At 38.0% G+C, this 18,570-nt stretch overlaps 4 protein-coding genes and 1 long non-coding RNA gene across 5 annotated transcripts; 4 read left to right on the top strand and 1 right to left on the bottom strand.

The window, feature by feature from the left end:
- The first annotated feature begins 728 nt into the window (after positions 1 to 728).
- On the top strand, positions 729 to 5,499 carry LOC103856367. Its single transcript, XR_004456173.1, has 2 exons — positions 729 to 787; positions 1,101 to 5,499. It is a non-coding gene; the product is annotated as an uncharacterized LOC103856367 (long non-coding RNA).
- A 375-nt stretch (positions 5,500 to 5,874) lies between these two features.
- Positions 5,875 to 10,715, top strand: LOC103856368. Its single transcript, XM_009133476.3, has 11 exons — positions 5,875 to 6,955; positions 7,065 to 7,828; positions 7,949 to 8,476; positions 8,555 to 8,663; positions 8,740 to 8,857; positions 8,931 to 9,078; positions 9,155 to 9,403; positions 9,474 to 9,602; positions 9,675 to 9,775; positions 9,860 to 9,934; positions 10,036 to 10,715. The coding sequence occupies exons 2-11, from the start codon at positions 7,069 to 7,071 to the stop codon at positions 10,078 to 10,080; spliced, it is 2,262 nt and encodes a 753-aa protein (XP_009131724.1). The 5' UTR covers positions 5,875 to 6,955; positions 7,065 to 7,068; the 3' UTR covers positions 10,081 to 10,715.
- A 511-nt stretch (positions 10,716 to 11,226) lies between these two features.
- Positions 11,227 to 12,280, top strand: LOC103856885. The gene is made up of 4 exons (XM_033287152.1): positions 11,227 to 11,517; positions 11,598 to 11,718; positions 11,828 to 11,937; positions 12,040 to 12,280. The coding sequence occupies exons 1-4, from the start codon at positions 11,242 to 11,244 to the stop codon at positions 12,067 to 12,069; spliced, it is 537 nt and encodes a 178-aa protein (XP_033143043.1). The 5' UTR covers positions 11,227 to 11,241; the 3' UTR covers positions 12,070 to 12,280.
- Positions 12,281 to 12,355: 75 nt separating this feature from the next.
- Positions 12,356 to 14,784, bottom strand: LOC103856369 (ATP-dependent (S)-NAD(P)H-hydrate dehydratase). Its single transcript, XM_009133477.3, has 11 exons — positions 14,434 to 14,784; positions 14,130 to 14,206; positions 13,947 to 14,056; positions 13,709 to 13,832; positions 13,556 to 13,618; positions 13,310 to 13,473; positions 13,169 to 13,230; positions 13,033 to 13,099; positions 12,896 to 12,946; positions 12,669 to 12,800; positions 12,356 to 12,585 (listed from the first exon to the last, which is right to left on the bottom strand). Exons 1-11 carry the CDS (start codon positions 14,669 to 14,671, stop codon positions 12,558 to 12,560), a joined length of 1,116 nt encoding a protein of 371 aa, XP_009131725.1. The 5' UTR covers positions 14,672 to 14,784; the 3' UTR covers positions 12,356 to 12,557.
- Positions 14,785 to 16,009: 1,225 nt separating this feature from the next.
- On the top strand, positions 16,010 to 18,505 carry LOC103856370 (NEDD8-activating enzyme E1 catalytic subunit). Its single transcript, XM_009133478.3, has 9 exons — positions 16,010 to 16,244; positions 16,345 to 16,508; positions 16,596 to 16,798; positions 16,871 to 17,103; positions 17,176 to 17,238; positions 17,317 to 17,373; positions 17,484 to 17,605; positions 17,739 to 17,856; positions 18,000 to 18,505. The coding sequence occupies exons 1-9, from the start codon at positions 16,143 to 16,145 to the stop codon at positions 18,285 to 18,287; spliced, it is 1,350 nt and encodes a 449-aa protein (XP_009131726.2). The 5' UTR covers positions 16,010 to 16,142; the 3' UTR covers positions 18,288 to 18,505.
- The last annotated feature ends 65 nt before the right edge of the window (positions 18,506 to 18,570 follow it).

Below are 18,570 nucleotides of genomic sequence, written 5' to 3' on the forward strand. Positions count from 1 at the left end.
CATCAAATATTTTAAGAGATTTCAAAAATTAAAATTACCATCAAATAATCATTTACAATTATTTTTTCTTTAGGATTTAAAAAAGAATTAGTATTAAAATTTTCTTTAGAATTTCTAAAAAGAATAACAAACTAGTATTAAATAATTTTGATTTTCTTAAAAATATTATTTCTCTATTTCTTAGTATATATATTTAATCATAAGATATTTTAAAACATGTCACAATATTAAAATAAAATACTATCAGATAATTATTTTACAATTATATTTTACTTCAAATTTTAAATTTTGGAACTCTTTTCAAACTATATTTTTTTATTATATGTGTAAAATAAACTTATTCTGATTAAAGTAAGAAATTAAAAAATTTAATAACTCATATCTAAATTTGAAAATATTATTATTATTATTAGTTAATTTTGTTTTTTACTAGATAAATATGAATTTGTGCGTTTTCAATTGGAGCCTGTCAACCCATTAACTTTTGTATAATAATTTATACTAGTTTTCCAATTATAAGCATCATATATTTTATATTTAGTATAATATTTCTGTTTCTTATATTATATTTTTATTTTTTTTATCTAAAAATACTTTTAAAAATTTGGAAAATACACTTTTTTTTCTTTTCAAACTATACTTTTTTTTATTATATGTGTAAAATAAACTTATTCTGATTAAAGTAAGAAATTAAAAATTGACGTGGGGATCTGCTCTTCGGATTTCAGTTCTGTTGATCCTTGTAGCTGCGATCGTCTTAGCTTTCTATTTCCTCCCCGTCGAGCAGGTCCGTGAATTGCCATAATTAAGGTTTCAGTTGTGGCTTTATGTGATGGGTCTTTGTTGTTTTCTCGAAATTCATTTGCTTTTCTTTGAATTTCTGGTGAATTGTCTCATAGCAATGAAGTTTTGAGCTTTTCCATCTTTTTTTTTGTGCTCATTTTGACCCTTTGCAAATGGTTTTGTGAGCAACTTTTGTGGTTATGTGTGTAAAACTATTCAGAGTCTTCTCTTTTGAATTCGTTTCATTTGCCAAGTAGTGGTTTCTAGCATTGGCTAGTTCTATATGGAACTTACAGTCTCTCTTTGTGTGTTTTCAGCTTTTGAGGGATTTTTTATTATGGGTTGAACAAGATCTAGGGCCTTGGGGACCGCTTGCCCTGTAAGTGTTTCTCCTTTTTGCTTTTTTTTTTGAGCTATGAAACTAATTATGTTCTTGAGTGAGTTGTAGCTGTGAGCTTATTAAGCTTTTATATCTGTTTAACCATGGGTTTGGAAACATAAGAGTTAGGAGGCCTTTTTACCTAGTTACTGAACATCTCTTTTTTTTTTTTTTTTCCGTCGAAAAGTTTTTAATATTAAAAACGGGCCAAACCCAATACAAATAACAAACATCCAAATTGCAAACTCGCTTCTCAATTGGGCCACACAATCCGGCCCAACTTGATGAAAACCCTAGACCCTTCACGCGATTGACTTCGCCGCCTCGCAGATCAGCCTCTCTGCTGCTTGGACACGTGTTGCCATCCTCGCCGTCGAGGATACACGTGTTGCGAGGACACCCCGTCACCACCGCTTCGCGTTTCTGCCGGAGATCCAAACATCCGATCTTCCGACCACCCCGGAACTCAAAAGCTCCATCAATCTTCTCCTCAACCATCTTTGGGTCTCTAAAAACCGGAGGTAATCAATCGCCGCGGCGAGATCTCCTCCAACACCGTTCACCACAGACCCCCAAGAAGAAACGTCACATGCATCGCCACTCTTTCCGCCGGAGAACTTCCCTCTCCTCCGACGACCGACAAACAACCGAATCATAATAAAACCAAGATAAAAAACAAAACCCTAAAAGATAAGGGACCTACGGCCGGCGACGCAAGGCTGTGGAAGCCTTCACCCCCCGGAGACCATAGCCGATGACGGCGGAACTGAAGGAGCTTCCCCGCCACGGAGACAAAAGGCCGGCGACGACGGATCTGTGGTAGCCTCCATCTCCCGGAAATATTACTCGATCTACTAAAGTCTTAACCCCACCATCATTCCGGCACCCGCGTCGTGACTCCAGGTCAAAACCACGCCGGATGGTGGCTGACCAGCGCTCAGACAGTCGGAAACCAGAGGAGGCGAGGAAAAGACAAGAAACTTGTCATTATTTCGAAAGGAAAAAACGGGTTCCGGCGGCGGCACGGACGCTCACGCGCCGGCCGACCGCCGCACCCCTCTGAGTTTTTACTTTTCACTCTCTTTCTCTCTCCAACTCCTTTCCCGACTGAACATCTCTTTCTTTTGTAATATGTGTAGAACATAGATTAAAAAATTATTCAAAAATCTTCTTTTTTACTCTTCGTATTTTTGAGATGCAACTACTATACATGAACAAAACCAGCAAGTTCATAAGTCACGGAGGGAAAGTATACTCGATTAACTCCAAAATCTATTGGGCCATAATTTAGGCCCATTTATTAAGTAATCCTAATCTAACATTTGTATACTGAAATGAATTAATTAGCAGGTGAAAAATTAGCAAAGTACCAAACTACTCCAATGGCGGACAAAAATATCTTCCATTGTCTAGTCTTTTCTTTTTGTGTGTGCGAGGTTTTTCTAGCAAAGACCAAAAAAGAAAGAAAGTAGGTGTATGAATTTTTGAGAGATTGATTGATTATAGGGTTGATAAACAATGGTGGTGAGATATCAATTTTTCTGAGTTAATTGGATTTGCTTTGGAAAGTAATTAAGACGATATAATGATTGTGCATATTATGTAAAAGAAATCTTAGATATATAGTAAGAAACTCCACCAAATTTACTAAGATGAAATTTGTGAAAATAATGTCTAGAAAGAATCTTACAGAAATAGAAAAATTAACAAACCAATGGAGGATAATATGTTAACAATTTTCACAATATATAATTTAGTTATGGGTCCAGTCGACTGTTTCAGTTTCACTGAATATTATTTTCTCCACTCACATCTGTTTAGGTAAGCAAAACTATTTACCGTTCCATGATCCTGGTCTTGCGTAAAATGCCCATCTATCGTTCTGATCTGCTATCATTGTCTTGCTGATAAGCAAAGAAAAAAGGAAGGAAGAGACAATCATCTCCATGTTCTTGTTACACTACGATTGCATCAGCTGCAGAGAAACTCAGGACATTAATCAATCACTAATGCTTGTATCAGATTTTCTCTTCTATATAATTGAACTAGGGGTTGGCCCGCCCTACGGACGGGTGATTTTACACTAAAATAATTTTATATCAAAATATATTATAATGTTATAAAATATTTTAAATTTTATTTTTTACTGGATATAATAAATGTAATCTCTTTTAATTCTAAAATTATATTTTAAATTATATTATATTTTGTTGGTTTTGAATTAAAAAGACCACTAACAATTCTTTTTTTTTGTCAGATAACACAAAATTATTAAATTAAAAATTAAAGAAAATATAATGATTTATATTTTTTTATATTTGATTTTCATTTCAGTTTGATGTAATTGAAGAAATCTAAAGTAAGAACAACTAATTTTTTTTTATTTCTAAGAGTATCAGATTTTAATATTATTATAATAACTAACTTTTCACGATAATAAATTAATACTACCACCTCCAAGCTAAATCAATTTAAAATCAAATCTAATGTGATAAAATTATAAAAATTTATATTTTAAAGTAATATATGAATAGTTTCGATGATGTCATAAATAATTAGTATATATTATGTAACAACAATTGATGTTTTATAATATATGTGTGTTTCAGTTTATATTAGATTTTCAATTTATAATGAAAATTTTCTTTAGTTTATAATGTTTGACTAATTATGTTTTTGTAGATTATTTTAGCATTGGCTGAACTTTTTATAAAAAAAAACTTGTTGGAAATTTCTCTCATGCTGATTGAAAATATTTTTATAGATTAATGGTGTTATAAATTAATAAAATATTATATTTCTAGCAGAACTTTACTTGAGTTTCATACCCTATGATATCAAATAAAACATAATTATTAATAATCTAGAAATTAAGCTGAACCAAACTCGATACAAATGTCTTTTGGAAATTGTTTTTTTTTCTTTGAACGATAAACTAAAGAAAGTAACTAACTTTTTAATCTTTTCCGTGTTGGCTGTATTGAATGCAAGTATATAATTCCTATCTAATCAAACATAGAAAATCATATATAATTGCATAACAAAATAGAGCAAAACAACATATTAGCTTTATATTCCAGCGCAAAACAATCAAAGAATATGTCATTAAGCAAACAATTATGCACATCAAAACTGCAGAGTTTCTATATCGAAACTTACAATGATTTTTCAATTATTTCTGGAGATCCATCATTCTGTTTCTTACTAATTTTGCTGCTCCATAAGCTTTGAGACTTGTTATCAATTCTATGTTACGGGTATAACTCACGTAAATTAGGAAGTGTCCTCCTGTGAGAACATAAATAATGGAGAAGTACGTTAGCGACTGATGGGAGGAGACCTCTACGATTTGCTACTAATATTGAACCTTACGTAGATGGCGTTACCAGTTACCACACCCTATATCTCCATGTATGAATCCAGACGCCAATTGAAGAAAGAGTAAATAATTAAGCATAAAAGTCCTAAGATAGTGGGATTCTTGAAGCGTTTATTTATTAAATGTGACTGTGAGAACTCTTTTATTAATGACTTCAACATTCTATTGATACAGGTGAGTAGCACATTTAAATTAATGACTCTGAGTGGACTACCTTACAATAGTTTACTATTGAATGGGATTACCTTACAATAGTTGTTTTTAAAGGTGCTGATTACTTTTTTTTCCAATCACGTAGAACATTTAGGGTAGGTGAATCTTAAACTAATCTCCCAAATTATAATTTGGACCTTACCAAGTGTCTCCTAGAGTTTTTTTTTGTTGTCAAAATGTGAATTTCATATTAAATATGAGAAATATTAAGAAGTAACATAATGAAAAGGGAGACACACATAAGTTACAAAAAAAAGGGAGGCACGCGATCTTAAACTTTATGGTGGACCAAATATCTAAACCCTTATTTGTAAAACTTGAACTAAGAGAACTAAGTTATGCGTGGCAGCAAACGAAAATAAGTCTGCATGCCAATGAGTTACGTGGGATTATTTCTGGACTATGAGGAAACTTGTGAAGGTGCTAAAGCATACTGCGTCCACCATTACAGTCTCGAGCTTCTTTACACCAGTGTAAAGCATCCCACTTGCGGAGACAATGCTGGCTGGTGCACACAAAGACACAACATGGTATGTGAGATTAATGCAAACAATTAGAGAGACATGTGGACATGTAGACTCTCGAGATACTTCGTCGCTCATCCTCTTTTGCTTCATAAAGATGGTAGGTTGAAGGATCGTATCAATTCCATCTGTCCCTCTTGCCATCATAGTCGAGTTCACGGTCTATCCATACACGCCTTAGCATTGTGCGTCTTACATCACAATTTAAAAAAACGGGAAAAGTTAGAAACATTTTTTCATCTGTCAATATAACCAAGGTTTCAAGTAAGAGAAATACATACTTTTACATGCCCCCTTACTGTAGATATTTGGACCTCTGTCATACCATGACTTTGTGTAATTGGGAACGCTCTTCCATTTCCTTTGATGCTTCAAACACTGTCAAACCAACGGAAAAAAAAACCAGAGTATTCAGTGTACATGCCAAGCAAAACAATACAGAGAATCAAGTAAGCATGCAATAGCCTACCGTACCGACTTTTCAGAGTTGAGATACCAAGGAACAGATGACATATACTAAAGACTGTTGAGGATTGATTTCATATGTTTTTTGGCCTATAGACGATTACAGAGGCTAGAATGAGAAATACCTCTAGGAGAAAAAGATTTATATCTTTACTGGTTGGTTGAGATTGTGACCTTCTCTTGAGAGAATGACTGTAATGAATCTGTGAGAATCATGGAAACGCCCAAAACCTCAGCAAAACGAACTTCTGCAGAGTTGGAGCAGCTAGCGCCTGGCTTTCGAATCGGCAAGGATGATGAAGGAATTCGCCATTGCAGTAATCGGTTAGTAGAACAGGCTTGATCTCGTTCATGTCTGTTATTGTGGATATTTATAGTCGTAGCTTGAGCCGGTTACTTTGGGGATCTGATTAGGTCGATTGAATCCTGCAGAGTGGGTTAATTACGTAGAACCTGTGAGAGAATTATGAATCAATTCGCCGTTACGGATAAGAAATCGAAAACTTCTGCGTCGTTCAAAGTTCATGGATCAGAGAAGTCTCTCTAAAACAAAGCGAGGAAGAAACATTTATTCCTTACTGGGCTCGAAATGTTTAAAGCCCAAACGAGAATTATTACAAAACCACACAGCCCAATCGAAACAAATAAACAGATACGCAGCTAATATAGCTAATGTATGAATGACACGTGTCATCATTTGCCCCAAGGAGGGATAAAAGTCTACAGATTAGTAATTACCGGTTTGTTTGATAATATTTTCATTTTGATGTTACGCTGAAAATTATATAATTTTTAGGATAATAGTAGTGGTATAATTTCATGGATGTTATCAATATAAAAAATTCCTTCAAGCAATTTTCATAATTAAACAATTTTTTTAAATTAGTAAGTCTGGTCTTTGTAAATCCAATTTTGGCTAACTCATGTTCTCTAGTAAGAAATATAAACTTCTTGGAAAATTACGAGAGACTGAAGAAATATTAGGGGTATGTTCGCAATAAACAAAACCCGGGTTAAACGCAACGGTATGCGAGGCGAGAACCAAAGATTAACACATTTGTCAAAAATCAAACATCAAGAAAGCAAGCAAGCAAGCAAGGAAGGAAAGAAAGGAAAGAAAGAGGCTTAAGAGAAACGGTGCAGAAGCTCCTAGCCATTTTCACTTTCCGGCACTAGGGTTTGCTCATCCGCGCTCTGCTTCACTTTCAATCGGTAAAAAATCTCTCCTTTTTCTTGAGTTTCTGTTAAGATTCCGAACAAAAAAGGTTCGATTTTTGTCTGTAAGAGCATTGAATTTGCAAATTGGTTTGTTGGATCGCAGAGTGATGAGTGGTGTTCGGAAGAGATCTCACGAAGAGGATGGTGTGACTCATCCATCTTCTTCATCATCAGCCAAATACCCCCACGAGGATTCTGGATCTTCTTCTTACCCTAAATCCACTCATCCCCCTCCTGTTACTACTCCTCCACCACCGGCTCAGGTTCACCACCACCACCATCAACAACAACAACCTCAATCTCATCCTCACCTTCACACGGTTCGTCCCCACCCACCTGCTGCTGTTTCTGAATCAAGAACCGTCAAGGGTCCGAGAAGTGAGCGTAGAGATGGAGGAGAGAGACGCTCTCCTTTTCACGGCGTGTATTGGTCTCCGTCCCTCCCAGCGACGGGTTCTTCTGAGAGCAGAGATAACATGAGTGATGGGAGAGAGATACATGGTCCAAAGGGCGAGAGGGATGCTAAGTTCGAGAGATCAGGGGATGACAGCGGAATAGGTAATACCGGAGGCTATTCTACGAATGATGGGAGAGGGATATACGGTGAGACGAAGAGGGAGATTCAAGGTCCTAAGAGTGACAGGGACGCTAAGCCTGAGCGTGTAGGGGATGATTTTAAGATGGAAAAGGAAGGGCATGCTCACTTGCCTCGGAAGGAGCAGAAGGATTGCCATAGAGGGAAGAGAGTTGAAAGCTCAAGCGCCAATGTGGAACCGTGGGTTGTATCACGTGTCAATCCTCGAGGATCAACGGAGGTTGGGGCAAAAGATCTCTCAGCGCCTGTGGAGGGAGGAGCACATTTAGAAGGTAAAGAGATCTCTTCATCTCTGTTCGCTTTAGCCTCTTCACAGTTTACGTTTTTACTTTGTAAATTTCGCTTTTTGTGTGTTTCTTGTCCTGATGTTCTCTTTTCCTTTCACATGACAGTTATGTACCCATGGATGTGCAAACCTTCTTTGTATGAAAGGTTTGACAAACGGCAAGTATGTGTTGAGATGGTTTGCCCCTGTGCTCTTGTGGGAAATGTAGATGATCTCCTTGAGAAGCTCAAGAAGAAGAACAGAGAAGCGGATCTCAGAGTCTATGAGCATAGAGGGTTTTCTAGCATTTTCATTTCAGCTGTGGAGCAATTTTCTCAAACATACGCACCAACATTCTACGCTGCTCTGGATCTTCTCCCTCTTTGCTCTACATATGATCAAGCAGGATGCAGGACTGTTATCTTTGTTATCACTTCAAGACAACAGAAGCTCATCTCAGCAGGTCTTCTTGATTTCTGGAGGAAAACTTACTCATGCTCCGTTCACTGCTTCGAGAAAAGAAGAGGGGTGCATCATCTTGTGTTTACTGGCACAGAGGAAGAAAGTAGAACGCTGTTTTGCAGGATTTTATCTCTCTTCAGAAAAGATGTATTTTGGAGAGGTCACTCCCACGCTGTGGACTTTAGAACCATTGGTAAGATCATTTTTTATATTTGATAGTCCCTTTGAAAGATCATTTCCTTCTTGTCAATTTTCTCTCTTTTTCTTTCAGAAGTTGAACAAAGCTACATTGGACCAAGGATGAGTGGGGATACAATTAATCTTGATTTTGTTAAAGCATTGATTGAAGGATTCAAGAAGCAGCTACCTTTACATATAAGGTATATCCATGCAAGGAACTTTTAGTTGATACACTTTGATATACTCTACTCATACTTCTTGTTTTTCTTTTTGCAGGTACGTAAATCAGATTCTCTTGCAAACCACTCACATTCTGGAGTCTCTGCCGACGCTTGTAGATATTCACGTAGACGATGGGAAGTGTGTTATGGTGTGCGGAGATATCCACGGGCAGGTGAGATACATTGCCTTACATTATGTGTTCTTTTTTCCCTTAAGTTAATTCAATGTCAATATGTTCCCTGCAGTTCTACGACCTGTGTAATATTTTTGATAAAGAAGGTTTTCCCTGTCAAGAGAAGCAATACTTGTTCAACGGCGACTTCGTTGACAGGGGTTCCTTTTCAGTAGAAACCATTCTCACCCTGTTTGCACTCAAGTGCGCATGTCCTTTATGTAAGTATGAATTGATACAGGTTAAGTTTATTTTACATTAATGATGTGTTGTTTGACAATTGAGAATATGCTGCAGGGATACACCTGGCGAGAGGTAACCATGAAAGTAGGAGTTTAAACGAGGTTCATGGGTTTGAGAAGGAGGTGATGTCAAAGCTAAATGAGAGCGTGATGGATATGATCAGTGATGCGTTCTGCTGTCTTCCTCTAGCGCACGTTCTCAACGGAAAAATCATTGTTCTTCATGGCGGGCTTTTTAGCCGAGATGGGGTCACACTCACTGATATCAAGTCAATTAACAGATTTTGCCAGCCTCCTAAACGAGGTATATACTTTGTTACGGTTGCTTATTGTGATTCTATTCTGATTGAGGACATTTTATTATTGTTTTTCAGGACTTATGAGGGACTTATTGTGGAGTGATCCACAAGATTCCCCTGGAAGAAGCAGGAGCACCAGAGGAGAAGGCATTATTTGTTTTGGGAGAGATGTCACAGAGTCATTTTTGAGAGACAACAATCTAGGTAAGTAAACCTAATCTATTAGGTTCTGACTCTTGACACTTTTTGATTAGGTGTTTAACTTGGGGTTTGCAGATCTTTTGGTCAGATCACACGAGCTTAAGTATAAAGGATATGAAATTACTCATAATGGTAAACTCATCACTGTGTTCTCAGCACCTAACTACTGCGACAGGGTAACTTACTAAACTTCAGACCTTATTAATGCAATGCAAGTAATCATTGGTCTCAACACACGAGTTTTTTTTTTTTTTTTGTAGGAGAATAACAAAGGAGCCTTCATCGTTTTCAAAGCTCCACAAATGGAGCCAGATATTCAGACGTTCTCAGCTGTGGTATGGATGTTTTTTCCGAGAGAAAAAACAAGAATCTGTTTGTATTCTTTTCAGACGTGTGATTGATTTTTTATTTTTTTTTGTGTGCTGATTTTTCACAGCGACACCCGTACCGGATGTGGAGCCAATGGCCTATTGCAGACTGAGAGATTTTGTTTTTGGTACCTGCTGACTGCTGGTTTGGATCGAAGATTAGTTAGCAGTTGCTGTCAATGACTCATAGACCTTCCCTCATAGCTGGAACGTTCTTTTTTTTTTTTTTTTGGAACATCAACATTCATTACTCATAAAAAGTTAGGTAACAGAGTTTAAGGCCAAAGCCTGAGAAGCAGATAACATCTGTTTGGCTACCAAATCAGCCTCTCTATTCTTCTCCCTAGGAATCCAGTGGAAAGAAATAACATCAAAAGACAGAGCTAAGCTCCTGATATCAGCAACCACACCATATATCTCCATGTTCTTATTGTTGTTTTTTTTCTCTTGATTGTTCTACTCAGATGGTCTGACTTTTCCTCTTGATGAGCTTTAATTGTGTCTTTTCCTCTTGATGAGCTTTAATTGTCTTTTAGAGGGAGAAGGAAACACATGGCTTGTGCATATATATATATATATATATTTACCTATGAGCTCAGAATTTAAAACATTTTTAGCATATTAAACGTAAGTATCAAATTCAAACGATATGAAAACATATATTTTCATGGTTTATTGTGTCTAGTCCAAACGTAAATGCCAATATTTCAGAAAAATATATATTTAAAAAAAAAAATTTACAAGCAAAGTAAATGTAAAAATTACGTTACGTGAGTCAGAAGCTTTGACTCGAGGGGTTGAATATAAAGTCTTGCTTTTCTTAGCAAGCTGATTGGAGCAAGACACTACTCACTCAAGTGGCCACGGTACACACACCGCTTCCATCGCGGCTGGAAACGCAGTCCCGAACGCCAGCTTCTTCGGGCTCGGCTATGGAACCATGAGAGGTGCCGTTCCAGCGTCAAGAATCGCCGCTTACAGAGTCTGCGCCGGAGAATGTAGAGACGATATCCTACTCTCCGCGTTCGATGACGCTATCGCCGACGGTGTGGACATTATCACCATATCTGTAGGTAGTATCGATGTGTACCCGTTGGAAGAAGACCCTATCGCAATAGGAGCATTTCACCCTATGTCCAAAGGGATACTCACTGTGAACGCGGCTGGGAACACTGGTCCGAACATAGCCTCTGTCACGAGCTTAGCACCGTGGGTGCTAACCGTTGCAGCCAGCACAACGAACCGTGTGTTTGTCACCAAAGTGGTTCTTGGTGATGGCAAAACACTTGTCGTACGTATCAAGTAAAACATTTAGTATCTTCTTGTCCGTTAAATTCTGCTTGTTCCAAGGCTCACTTGACAACCTAGGAAGCTTGAAGCAGCAATACGGGCTTGCTAAGAATGCAAACGAGGTTCTCTTGGTCATTGAGGCTTACAAGACTCTCCGTGACAGAGCTCCATACCCTGCCAACCATGTAGTGGCTCACCTAAGTGGCGACTTCGCCTTTGTGGTCTTCGATAAATCAACTTCCACTCTGTTTGTAGCTTCTGTAAGTTCTTCTTAACCCTTTTATGACTGTGAGGAGCTAGATTGAATTTGGCTGTGAAAATCGGTTTTAATTTGGTGTAGGACCAAGAAGGTAAGGTTCCATTGTATTGGGGGATAACAGCTGATGGGTATGTGGCATTTGCTGATGATGTTGAGTTGCTTAAAGGTGCTTGTGGAAAGTCTCTTGCTTCTTTCCCTCAAGGTTTGTTTTCTTTATCTTTTTTTTTGTTTCACTCCGACGTTTAATTTTTTTTAGGACATTAGAAGTTAGATGGGAGCGATTTAAATGGTTGTGCTTGCATGTGTTGCAGGCTGCTTTTACTCGACTGCGTTAGGTGGGCTAAGGAGCTTTGAGAACCCTAAGAACAAGATCACTGCCATTCCTGCTAAAGAGGAAGAAATTTGGGGAGCCACCTTCAAGGTGAATAATTCTTCAAGAACAAACCATATGTAGTTTTATTTTATTTTTTCCTCAGTAACATTTTAATAAGGCTCATAACACAAACAATGGTATTGGAAACAGGTGGAAGGAGCAACAGTTCTTGCAGATTGAGAATGGAAAACCTTCAATAGCAAAAAAAATAAAATAAAAAATCATGTATTGAAAACAAGAAGCTGTTCTGTGAGTTCTTTAAGCTATCAAAGGTTGGTGATGATGTGTGTAGTGTAGTCTTGTCTCTCTCTTGTCTTTTGCTTCTTTGTATAGCCAGTGTCTGTTTCTTCCTGTTTCAACTGTATTCGTCCTAAATAAGTTCTCTCTCTAAAATCCAAAAAACACCACCTTCTCTTGATCCTTGTTTCTCAAGTAAATCTCGAAATTTTCAGCCTGGTTTACAATCTCAAACATGAATGGGTCTTGAGTATTGAGTAGTAACTTTTATTTGGGTAATTACAAGATTCAGGTTTTATTATTGAGAACAGTAGTCTCAAGAAAAAAACAGACAGAAAGATAACAGAAACATGAGCAGCTTTTGAAGTTTCTCACAGACAACAAGATGTAGTAGAAGGCAAAGACCAGCTCTAATTCACGACTTCTGCAGACTAAGATGCAGGGCATATATCCTCCAAACTGCAGAAAAAAGCAGAAAATATTAATACAGTTTTTGTGTGTATTCTCTGTTATAGTAGCTTCAGCAAGAAAGAATCCCATACCTCTTTCCTAAACATTCGATAATGTCACTTGTGAGAGTTGATCTCTTATGTTTTGTAAAAGCCAGGGACGCAGCCTTTCTCAGCAGACCAGATGCAGCCATACATCCCAAGATTGCTGGACTCTCAGATGGACTGAAATTTTCAGAGAGTGTAAAAATAAAATAACAGTTTCCTCAATCAACCAATGATTGAGCTAGAAAATGGTTGAGATAAAGGAGATGTCTAACCTTTCAGGATCTGACTTAAGCTGTTGTGCCCATGACAGAAACACTGCGACACTAGACAAAACCAAAAAAGGCGACTATTAGTGGCTACAAAACAGTGAGTAATCTGATGGTATTGGATCAAAGAATAGTGAACTCACCCCCCAGAGAGAATATCACCTTGTCCACCACAGCGCCTTGGTGACCCATATATGCTTACTGATTTTACTGCAATAACACACACTTCACATTCTCAATTTTCTAACCGAAAGAAAAGACAGAGAACAAGTTACTCACCTATCTCTCCATCGCTTATAAGATCAGATTTCCCTTTCCTCAGAATCGTCACGCCACCAATCCTGAACAACACAGACGTCTAATCATAACAATCGTTTTTACTTTCTAGGCTATAGTAAACTGAGTTTTGTAACTTCTTACTGTTTGGCCAAAGAACGTAGCTGATCTTCAGCCTTCTCTTCGTCCACTTCACAGTTCAGCACTTTCTGAACCAGGCGCTTATACTCGTTCACGTTTGGAGTTAAGACAGCAAGCGGATAGCTCTTGACTAGATCAATGGAATTCGTTACAAGAAACAGTCCGTCCTGCAGAATCATCATACAGAACAAATGAAAAGACAAAAAACAATCACAAGATTCTGGAAAAGAAGAATATATCATTGCTTACCCCATCTACAACAAAAGGAACATTGGACTTCTTGGCAAGAAGCATGATCTTACTCACACATTCCTGGAGATAAAGAGTCGTGTCAGGGTCAAGTCAACCAACCAAAGCATTGAAAACTCAAATTAAAGTAAATGTGATGAGAGGAGTCTGTACCAGGAGGAACGGATCCCTTCCCAAACCAGGACCAATCACAAGGCAATCAAATCTTTCCATCCATTTATCCACTTCTCCTATCACTTTATCCTGAACTTTTCTCTTCTCATCCTCACTGAACTGACTAAATCCAAATAACAAGAAACAGAGATTATGAATCTGGCTTTGTAACTAATCAAACCAAGTGAATGAAATGAAATCACACATAGTGGAACGGAGCATTCACATTCACATTCACCTGATGGTGTAAGATTCCTCAAGAACAGGGTGAACTATAAGCTCAGGACTATAGCTCTTAATAACAGGAGCTGCGTCTTTGGTACAGAACACATGAGACAGATCAGCACCCTACAAAGTTTTACCAGACAAGAAGAGATCAGTCTTCTAGCTTTGCTGGCTAGTAGAAACGAAAACTACAGACGATTTTGAGAGCTGAAATGGCGGCGAAGTAAGGAGCTCCAGTGTATTCACGACATCCTCCAATCACAGCTATCTTCCCTGACGCAGATCAAAGTTTGACAACACATGAGCTTAGCATAAGAAACCCCCAAAGACTCAAACTTTGAATCCAAATTTGATTCAAAACTGATCAGACAACTGAAACACTGCGTAACCGTGACAAGAAGAGACAAAACTGAAACACAACACGAAAAGACTCAAACTTTGAATCCAAATTTGATTCAAAAGACACTAGCAATCACGCAGAGAGGAAAGAGAAGACTAACCAGCTTGGCCTTTGTGCCGTTTGGGGTCGAGCGATGGTGTGACGGTTCTAAGAACACTCTCGGCGTCGGCCTCCGAAGTCGAACTCATTGCTCTGATGAGCTTTGGGAGATGAGTTTTTGAGGCACAGAGCGTTCGTACCAAGAACTGTTGCCTTCTAAGCACAGTAGAAGACGAAGAAGAAGGTGAATGAGAAGTCGATCGTGTTAAGGCGGAGATGACGCCATGCTTCACCAACATTTGATTCTGCAGAAAGGAACGAGAAACACCACCGCTTCCGATACAGCACCGAGAGGAGCCGGACTCTCTGTCTGAGTGAGAGGGTCTTATATTTATTATATTTAATTATTGGCCGTTTTAAGAGTTCCTCTTTTTCCAGTGGCCTTGGGTGAGTCAGTGAGTCCTTTATGTTCTTAGTCATCGCGTCTTAGATGTATATCATGGCTGTTATTAGAAGCTTTATTAGCTTAGGACTTTCATTGTTTACAGTGTAATAGTGTTTAAAAAATATTATTAATAAATTTTGTATTGAAGTTCTAAGACAATACTTATTTTTAAGCAACATTTTTAGACTCTAGCAACAATAAACTGAAACTTAGAGAGTATGTAATTACTAATTAGGTTAAAGCATCTTTAGGTGACTGCATCAGTGGCCATAACTCATCAAAAAAAATAAAACAAAGGGATTGGTAAGTGTAGGAACTTTGATTCCTTAAATCAATACTAAATAATATTCAACTAAAGAAACATTACTGATTGAAAAGAAATCGAAAGATGAGAGCGCTGTGTAAGTTATTCATATAAATCTAGCAGTGGGCTGGTCTTTTAACGTGAAACGTGATGATGATGATGATGATGATGATGACAACGGTGATGACGGTGATGATGATGGTGATAAGGACGAGAGGCCTGGACAGGATGAAGGCGTTGAAAATTCAGGAACGTGCCATAATTGGCGGCAGAGGAGCGTTTTGAAACATCTTGTGTGAGGACCACCGTTTCAGCCTTTTCCACGTCAACTAGATTCTTACGCTCCTCGTTGTCATGGGTGCAAAAAATGGCGGTGACGATGCAACAAGCCATAAGGCATAAGCAAACTAACACAACCGTGGTTATGTAAGCAAAAATGTCTTCCATTCTCTAGTCTTTTTTTTTTCTCTTTTCTTTTTGCTTCCGAGTCAGAGTTTTATAGCAAAGACAAAAAAGAAGGTGTATGAATTTTTGAGAGATTGATCGATTATAGGGTTGATAAACAATAGTGGTATGATATCAATTTCTCTCAGTACATTGGATTTTTTTCAAAAAAAAAGGAATATAACCATATTTGGAAAGTAATTAAGACAATATAATGATTGTACATATTATGGGACAAAAAATCTTAGAAATATAGTAAACAAATCCACAAAACTTTACTACGAGTAAATTTGCGAAAATAATATCTAGAAGAAAAAAATCTCAAGTAAATAGCAAAATTAACAATCGAATGGAGATAATAAATGATTAAATTTTTTCCTAATATATAATTTAATTTTGGGCTCAGCCCAGCCCATTGTTGACCCAATAAGTATAAGGATCGTCCGAGATTCGGACAAGAGTGTGTGTAGCTTTGGTCCGACTCCTTCAATTGTTCGTGTTCTCCTCCGTCATTACTTTCGGTGAATCGCCACTCTCTCTTCCTCTTCCTCTTCGTCTTCCTCGTCTTTGGGTTTCAATGGCCGATCTCGAAGCTCCTCAGAGTAAGACGAGAGACCTCGACAAGCTTCTTCTCAGAGCAGGGAATCTCGTCGGGCCGGACTTCTATCCCGGAGCCGAAGTAAACGCCTTTGATTACATCATTCGATTGCTTCTCTTCGAGGGTTTCTTAAATTTCGCATCTTTAATAGTTTTATGAGTTTCGATTTTTGCTTATACAGCTGAGGGATGACATAAGAGACTATGTCAGAATCTTAGTGGTTGGTGCTGGTGGATTAGGTTGCGAGCTCCTCAAGGACTTGGCTCTTTCAGGGTTTCGTAATCTTGATGTGATTGACATGGATCGCATCGAGGTCACCAATCTCAATCGCCAGTTCCTCTTCAGGCAAATTCTATTGTCTTTCTCTCATTTGGAACATATGAATCTCTTATGTCATGGTTGGATTGATTTGGTTTTGTGTCTTGTTTTCAGGCTTGAAGACGTTGGAAAGCCTAAGGCAGAGGTAGCAGCAAAGCGTGTGATGGAGAGAGTGAGTGGAGTGGAGATTGTGCCGCATTTTTCACGTATAGAAGACAAAGAGCTTGACTTTTATAACGATTTTAATATCATTGCTCTTGGTCTTGATTCTATTGAAGCTAGGAGATACATCAATGGTGTTGCTTGTGGGTTTCTCGGTATGAAAAATTCATTTTTTTTTAAGTTCTCTGCCTTCTCCCTCTCTGATCATTGTGTTTGTGAAAATATAGAGTATGATGAAGATGATACCCCGAGAAGAGAAACAATCAAGCCGATGGTAGATGGGGGAACCGAAGGTTTCAAGGGTCATGCTAGAGTTATCGTGCCTGGAGTTACACCCTGTTTCGAGTGCACGATTTGGCTTTTCCCACCTCAAGTGAAGTTTCCTTTGTGCACTCTTGCGGAAACACCTAGGAATGCAGCTCACTGCATTGAGTACGCTCATCTCATTAAGTGGCATGAGGTATGTGACTGCACTCTTTGTGTAAATCTCTTTGAAAGAGACTCTTTATAATATAGTCTACTCTTCCTGAAGGTTCATGGTGGAAAATCCTTTGATCCTGATGAGCCTGATCATATGAAGTGGGTCTATGATGAGGTAAGTCTAACTTTTACTTTCTTATGCTATGAGTTTTAATTTTTGGTTTAACTCCATATTCTGTATTTATCTTTGCAGGCTATCAAGAGAGCCGAGCTTTTTGGAATTCCAGGTGTCACATACTCTCTCACACAAGTATGTAACTACTCTCACCTTCTTTTTGTCTTTTCACTTTCTAGAATATTCCAGTAACTTTCTGTTCAGTAAGTAACTATGAGAGAGATAACCTTTGTTTTTGCATATAGGGTGTGGTGAAAAACATTATCCCGGCGATTGCATCCACCAACGCTATTATATCAGCAGCTTGTGCCTTAGAGACCTTGAAGATTGTGTCTGGATGCAGCAAAACACTTGCAAACTATCTTACGTATGGTTTACTTGTTTCTTTCTTCCTTGCTTGCTTGCTTGTGTTTGGACTATAGCTTTTCTAGTAAAATTCAAGAATTTGCAAATAATTCATTGCCCCTAAAGCAATTTTGGTTGCTTTTCATTTTTGCAAGGTATAACGGTGGAGAGGGTCTCCACACGAAAGTGACTGAGTTCGTGAGAGACCAAGACTGTCTTGTATGTGGTCCAGGCATTCTGATTGAGCTGGACACATCAATTACTTTGCAAAAGGTCCTTCCTCTTGCCATGATGCTAACTTATCCTCTTCTCTAGTTCCATCTCCCTTAATGCATTATGTGCACTCTCTGTTTGTCCATTTAGAGTCCTGCATCTCAGTTCTCTGCCATTTTGTTCATGTTATTGTTTTTTTCTAGTTCATTGACATGCTTGAAGAACATCCGAAGCTACTATTGTCGAAAGCAAGTGTCAAACACGGCAAAGATAGCCTGTACATGCAGGCGCCTCCGGTTCTAGAAGAAATGCACAGACCAAACCTAAGCAAGCCGCTCTATGACCTCATGGGAAGAGTCCAGAAGGACACTGTCCATGTGTTTGGCACAGCACTCAAGAACGAAGAGAAACAGTCGAGCTTAACGAAGCTAAGGGTTGTTTTTAAAGGAGCTGATGGCGTTACAGATATGGATACAGCCATTGGAGCATGAACTTTGAGAGAGAAACAACCGTTTGATCGCAGCTAGTTCCATTTTATGATAATTGGACAGCTTTGACTTGTCCCATTCTTATTATTGGTTCTGTCGTTAATAGCTGTGACAGCAAATTCTTAATGCGTGACGGAAATAAAAATGTTTCACTCCAACCAGATGGTGTGAATTTGTGACAAGAAAACATTGAGCCTGAAACAAGTTGATCTTGTGTTTGAGATTGGTTTAACACCATATTATAAAAAGATAAAACAAGTGATATGAACTATGATAGGAAGAGATA

The sequence above is a fragment of the Brassica rapa genome, chromosome A03 (genome assembly GCF_000309985.2).
Source record: "Brassica rapa cultivar Chiifu-401-42 chromosome A03, CAAS_Brap_v3.01, whole genome shotgun sequence".
Lineage (NCBI taxonomy): Eukaryota > Viridiplantae > Streptophyta > Magnoliopsida > Brassicales > Brassicaceae > Brassica > Brassica rapa.

Excerpts from the sequence above, each read along its gene's own strand:
- LOC103856368 (XM_009133476.3), top strand. The coding sequence starts at position 7,069 with ATGAGTGGTGTTCGGAAGAGATCTCACGAAGAGGATGGTGTGACTCAT. Across the intron at positions 9,079-9,154 it reads CAAGTGCGCATGTCCTTTAT|GGATACACCTGGCGAGAGGT; the intron begins GTAAGTATGAAT and ends AATATGCTGCAG. Across the intron at positions 9,776-9,859 it reads CACCTAACTACTGCGACAGG|GAGAATAACAAAGGAGCCTT; the intron begins GTAACTTACTAA and ends TTTTTTTTGTAG.
- LOC103856885 (XM_033287152.1), top strand. The coding sequence starts at position 11,242 with ATGGCAAAACACTTGTCGTACGTATCAAGTAAAACATTTAGTATCTTC. Across the intron at positions 11,719-11,827 it reads TCTTGCTTCTTTCCCTCAAG|GCTGCTTTTACTCGACTGCG; the intron begins GTTTGTTTTCTT and ends CATGTGTTGCAG. Across the intron at positions 11,938-12,039 it reads TTTGGGGAGCCACCTTCAAG|GTGGAAGGAGCAACAGTTCT; the intron begins GTGAATAATTCT and ends TATTGGAAACAG.
- LOC103856370 (XM_009133478.3), top strand. The coding sequence starts at position 16,143 with ATGGCCGATCTCGAAGCTCCTCAGAGTAAGACGAGAGACCTCGACAAG. Across the intron at positions 16,245-16,344 it reads ACTTCTATCCCGGAGCCGAA|CTGAGGGATGACATAAGAGA; the intron begins GTAAACGCCTTT and ends TTGCTTATACAG. Across the intron at positions 16,509-16,595 it reads AATCGCCAGTTCCTCTTCAG|GCTTGAAGACGTTGGAAAGC; the intron begins GCAAATTCTATT and ends TCTTGTTTTCAG.
- LOC103856369 (XM_009133477.3), bottom strand. The coding sequence starts at position 14,671 with ATGTTGGTGAAGCATGGCGTCATCTCCGCCTTAACACGATCGACTTCT. Across the intron at positions 13,231-13,309 it reads CTACGTTCTTTGGCCAAACA|GATTGGTGGCGTGACGATTC; the intron begins GTAAGAAGTTAC and ends TGTGTTGTTCAG. Across the intron at positions 13,100-13,168 it reads TATAAGCGATGGAGAGATAG|TAAAATCAGTAAGCATATAT; the intron begins GTGAGTAACTTG and ends GTGTTATTGCAG.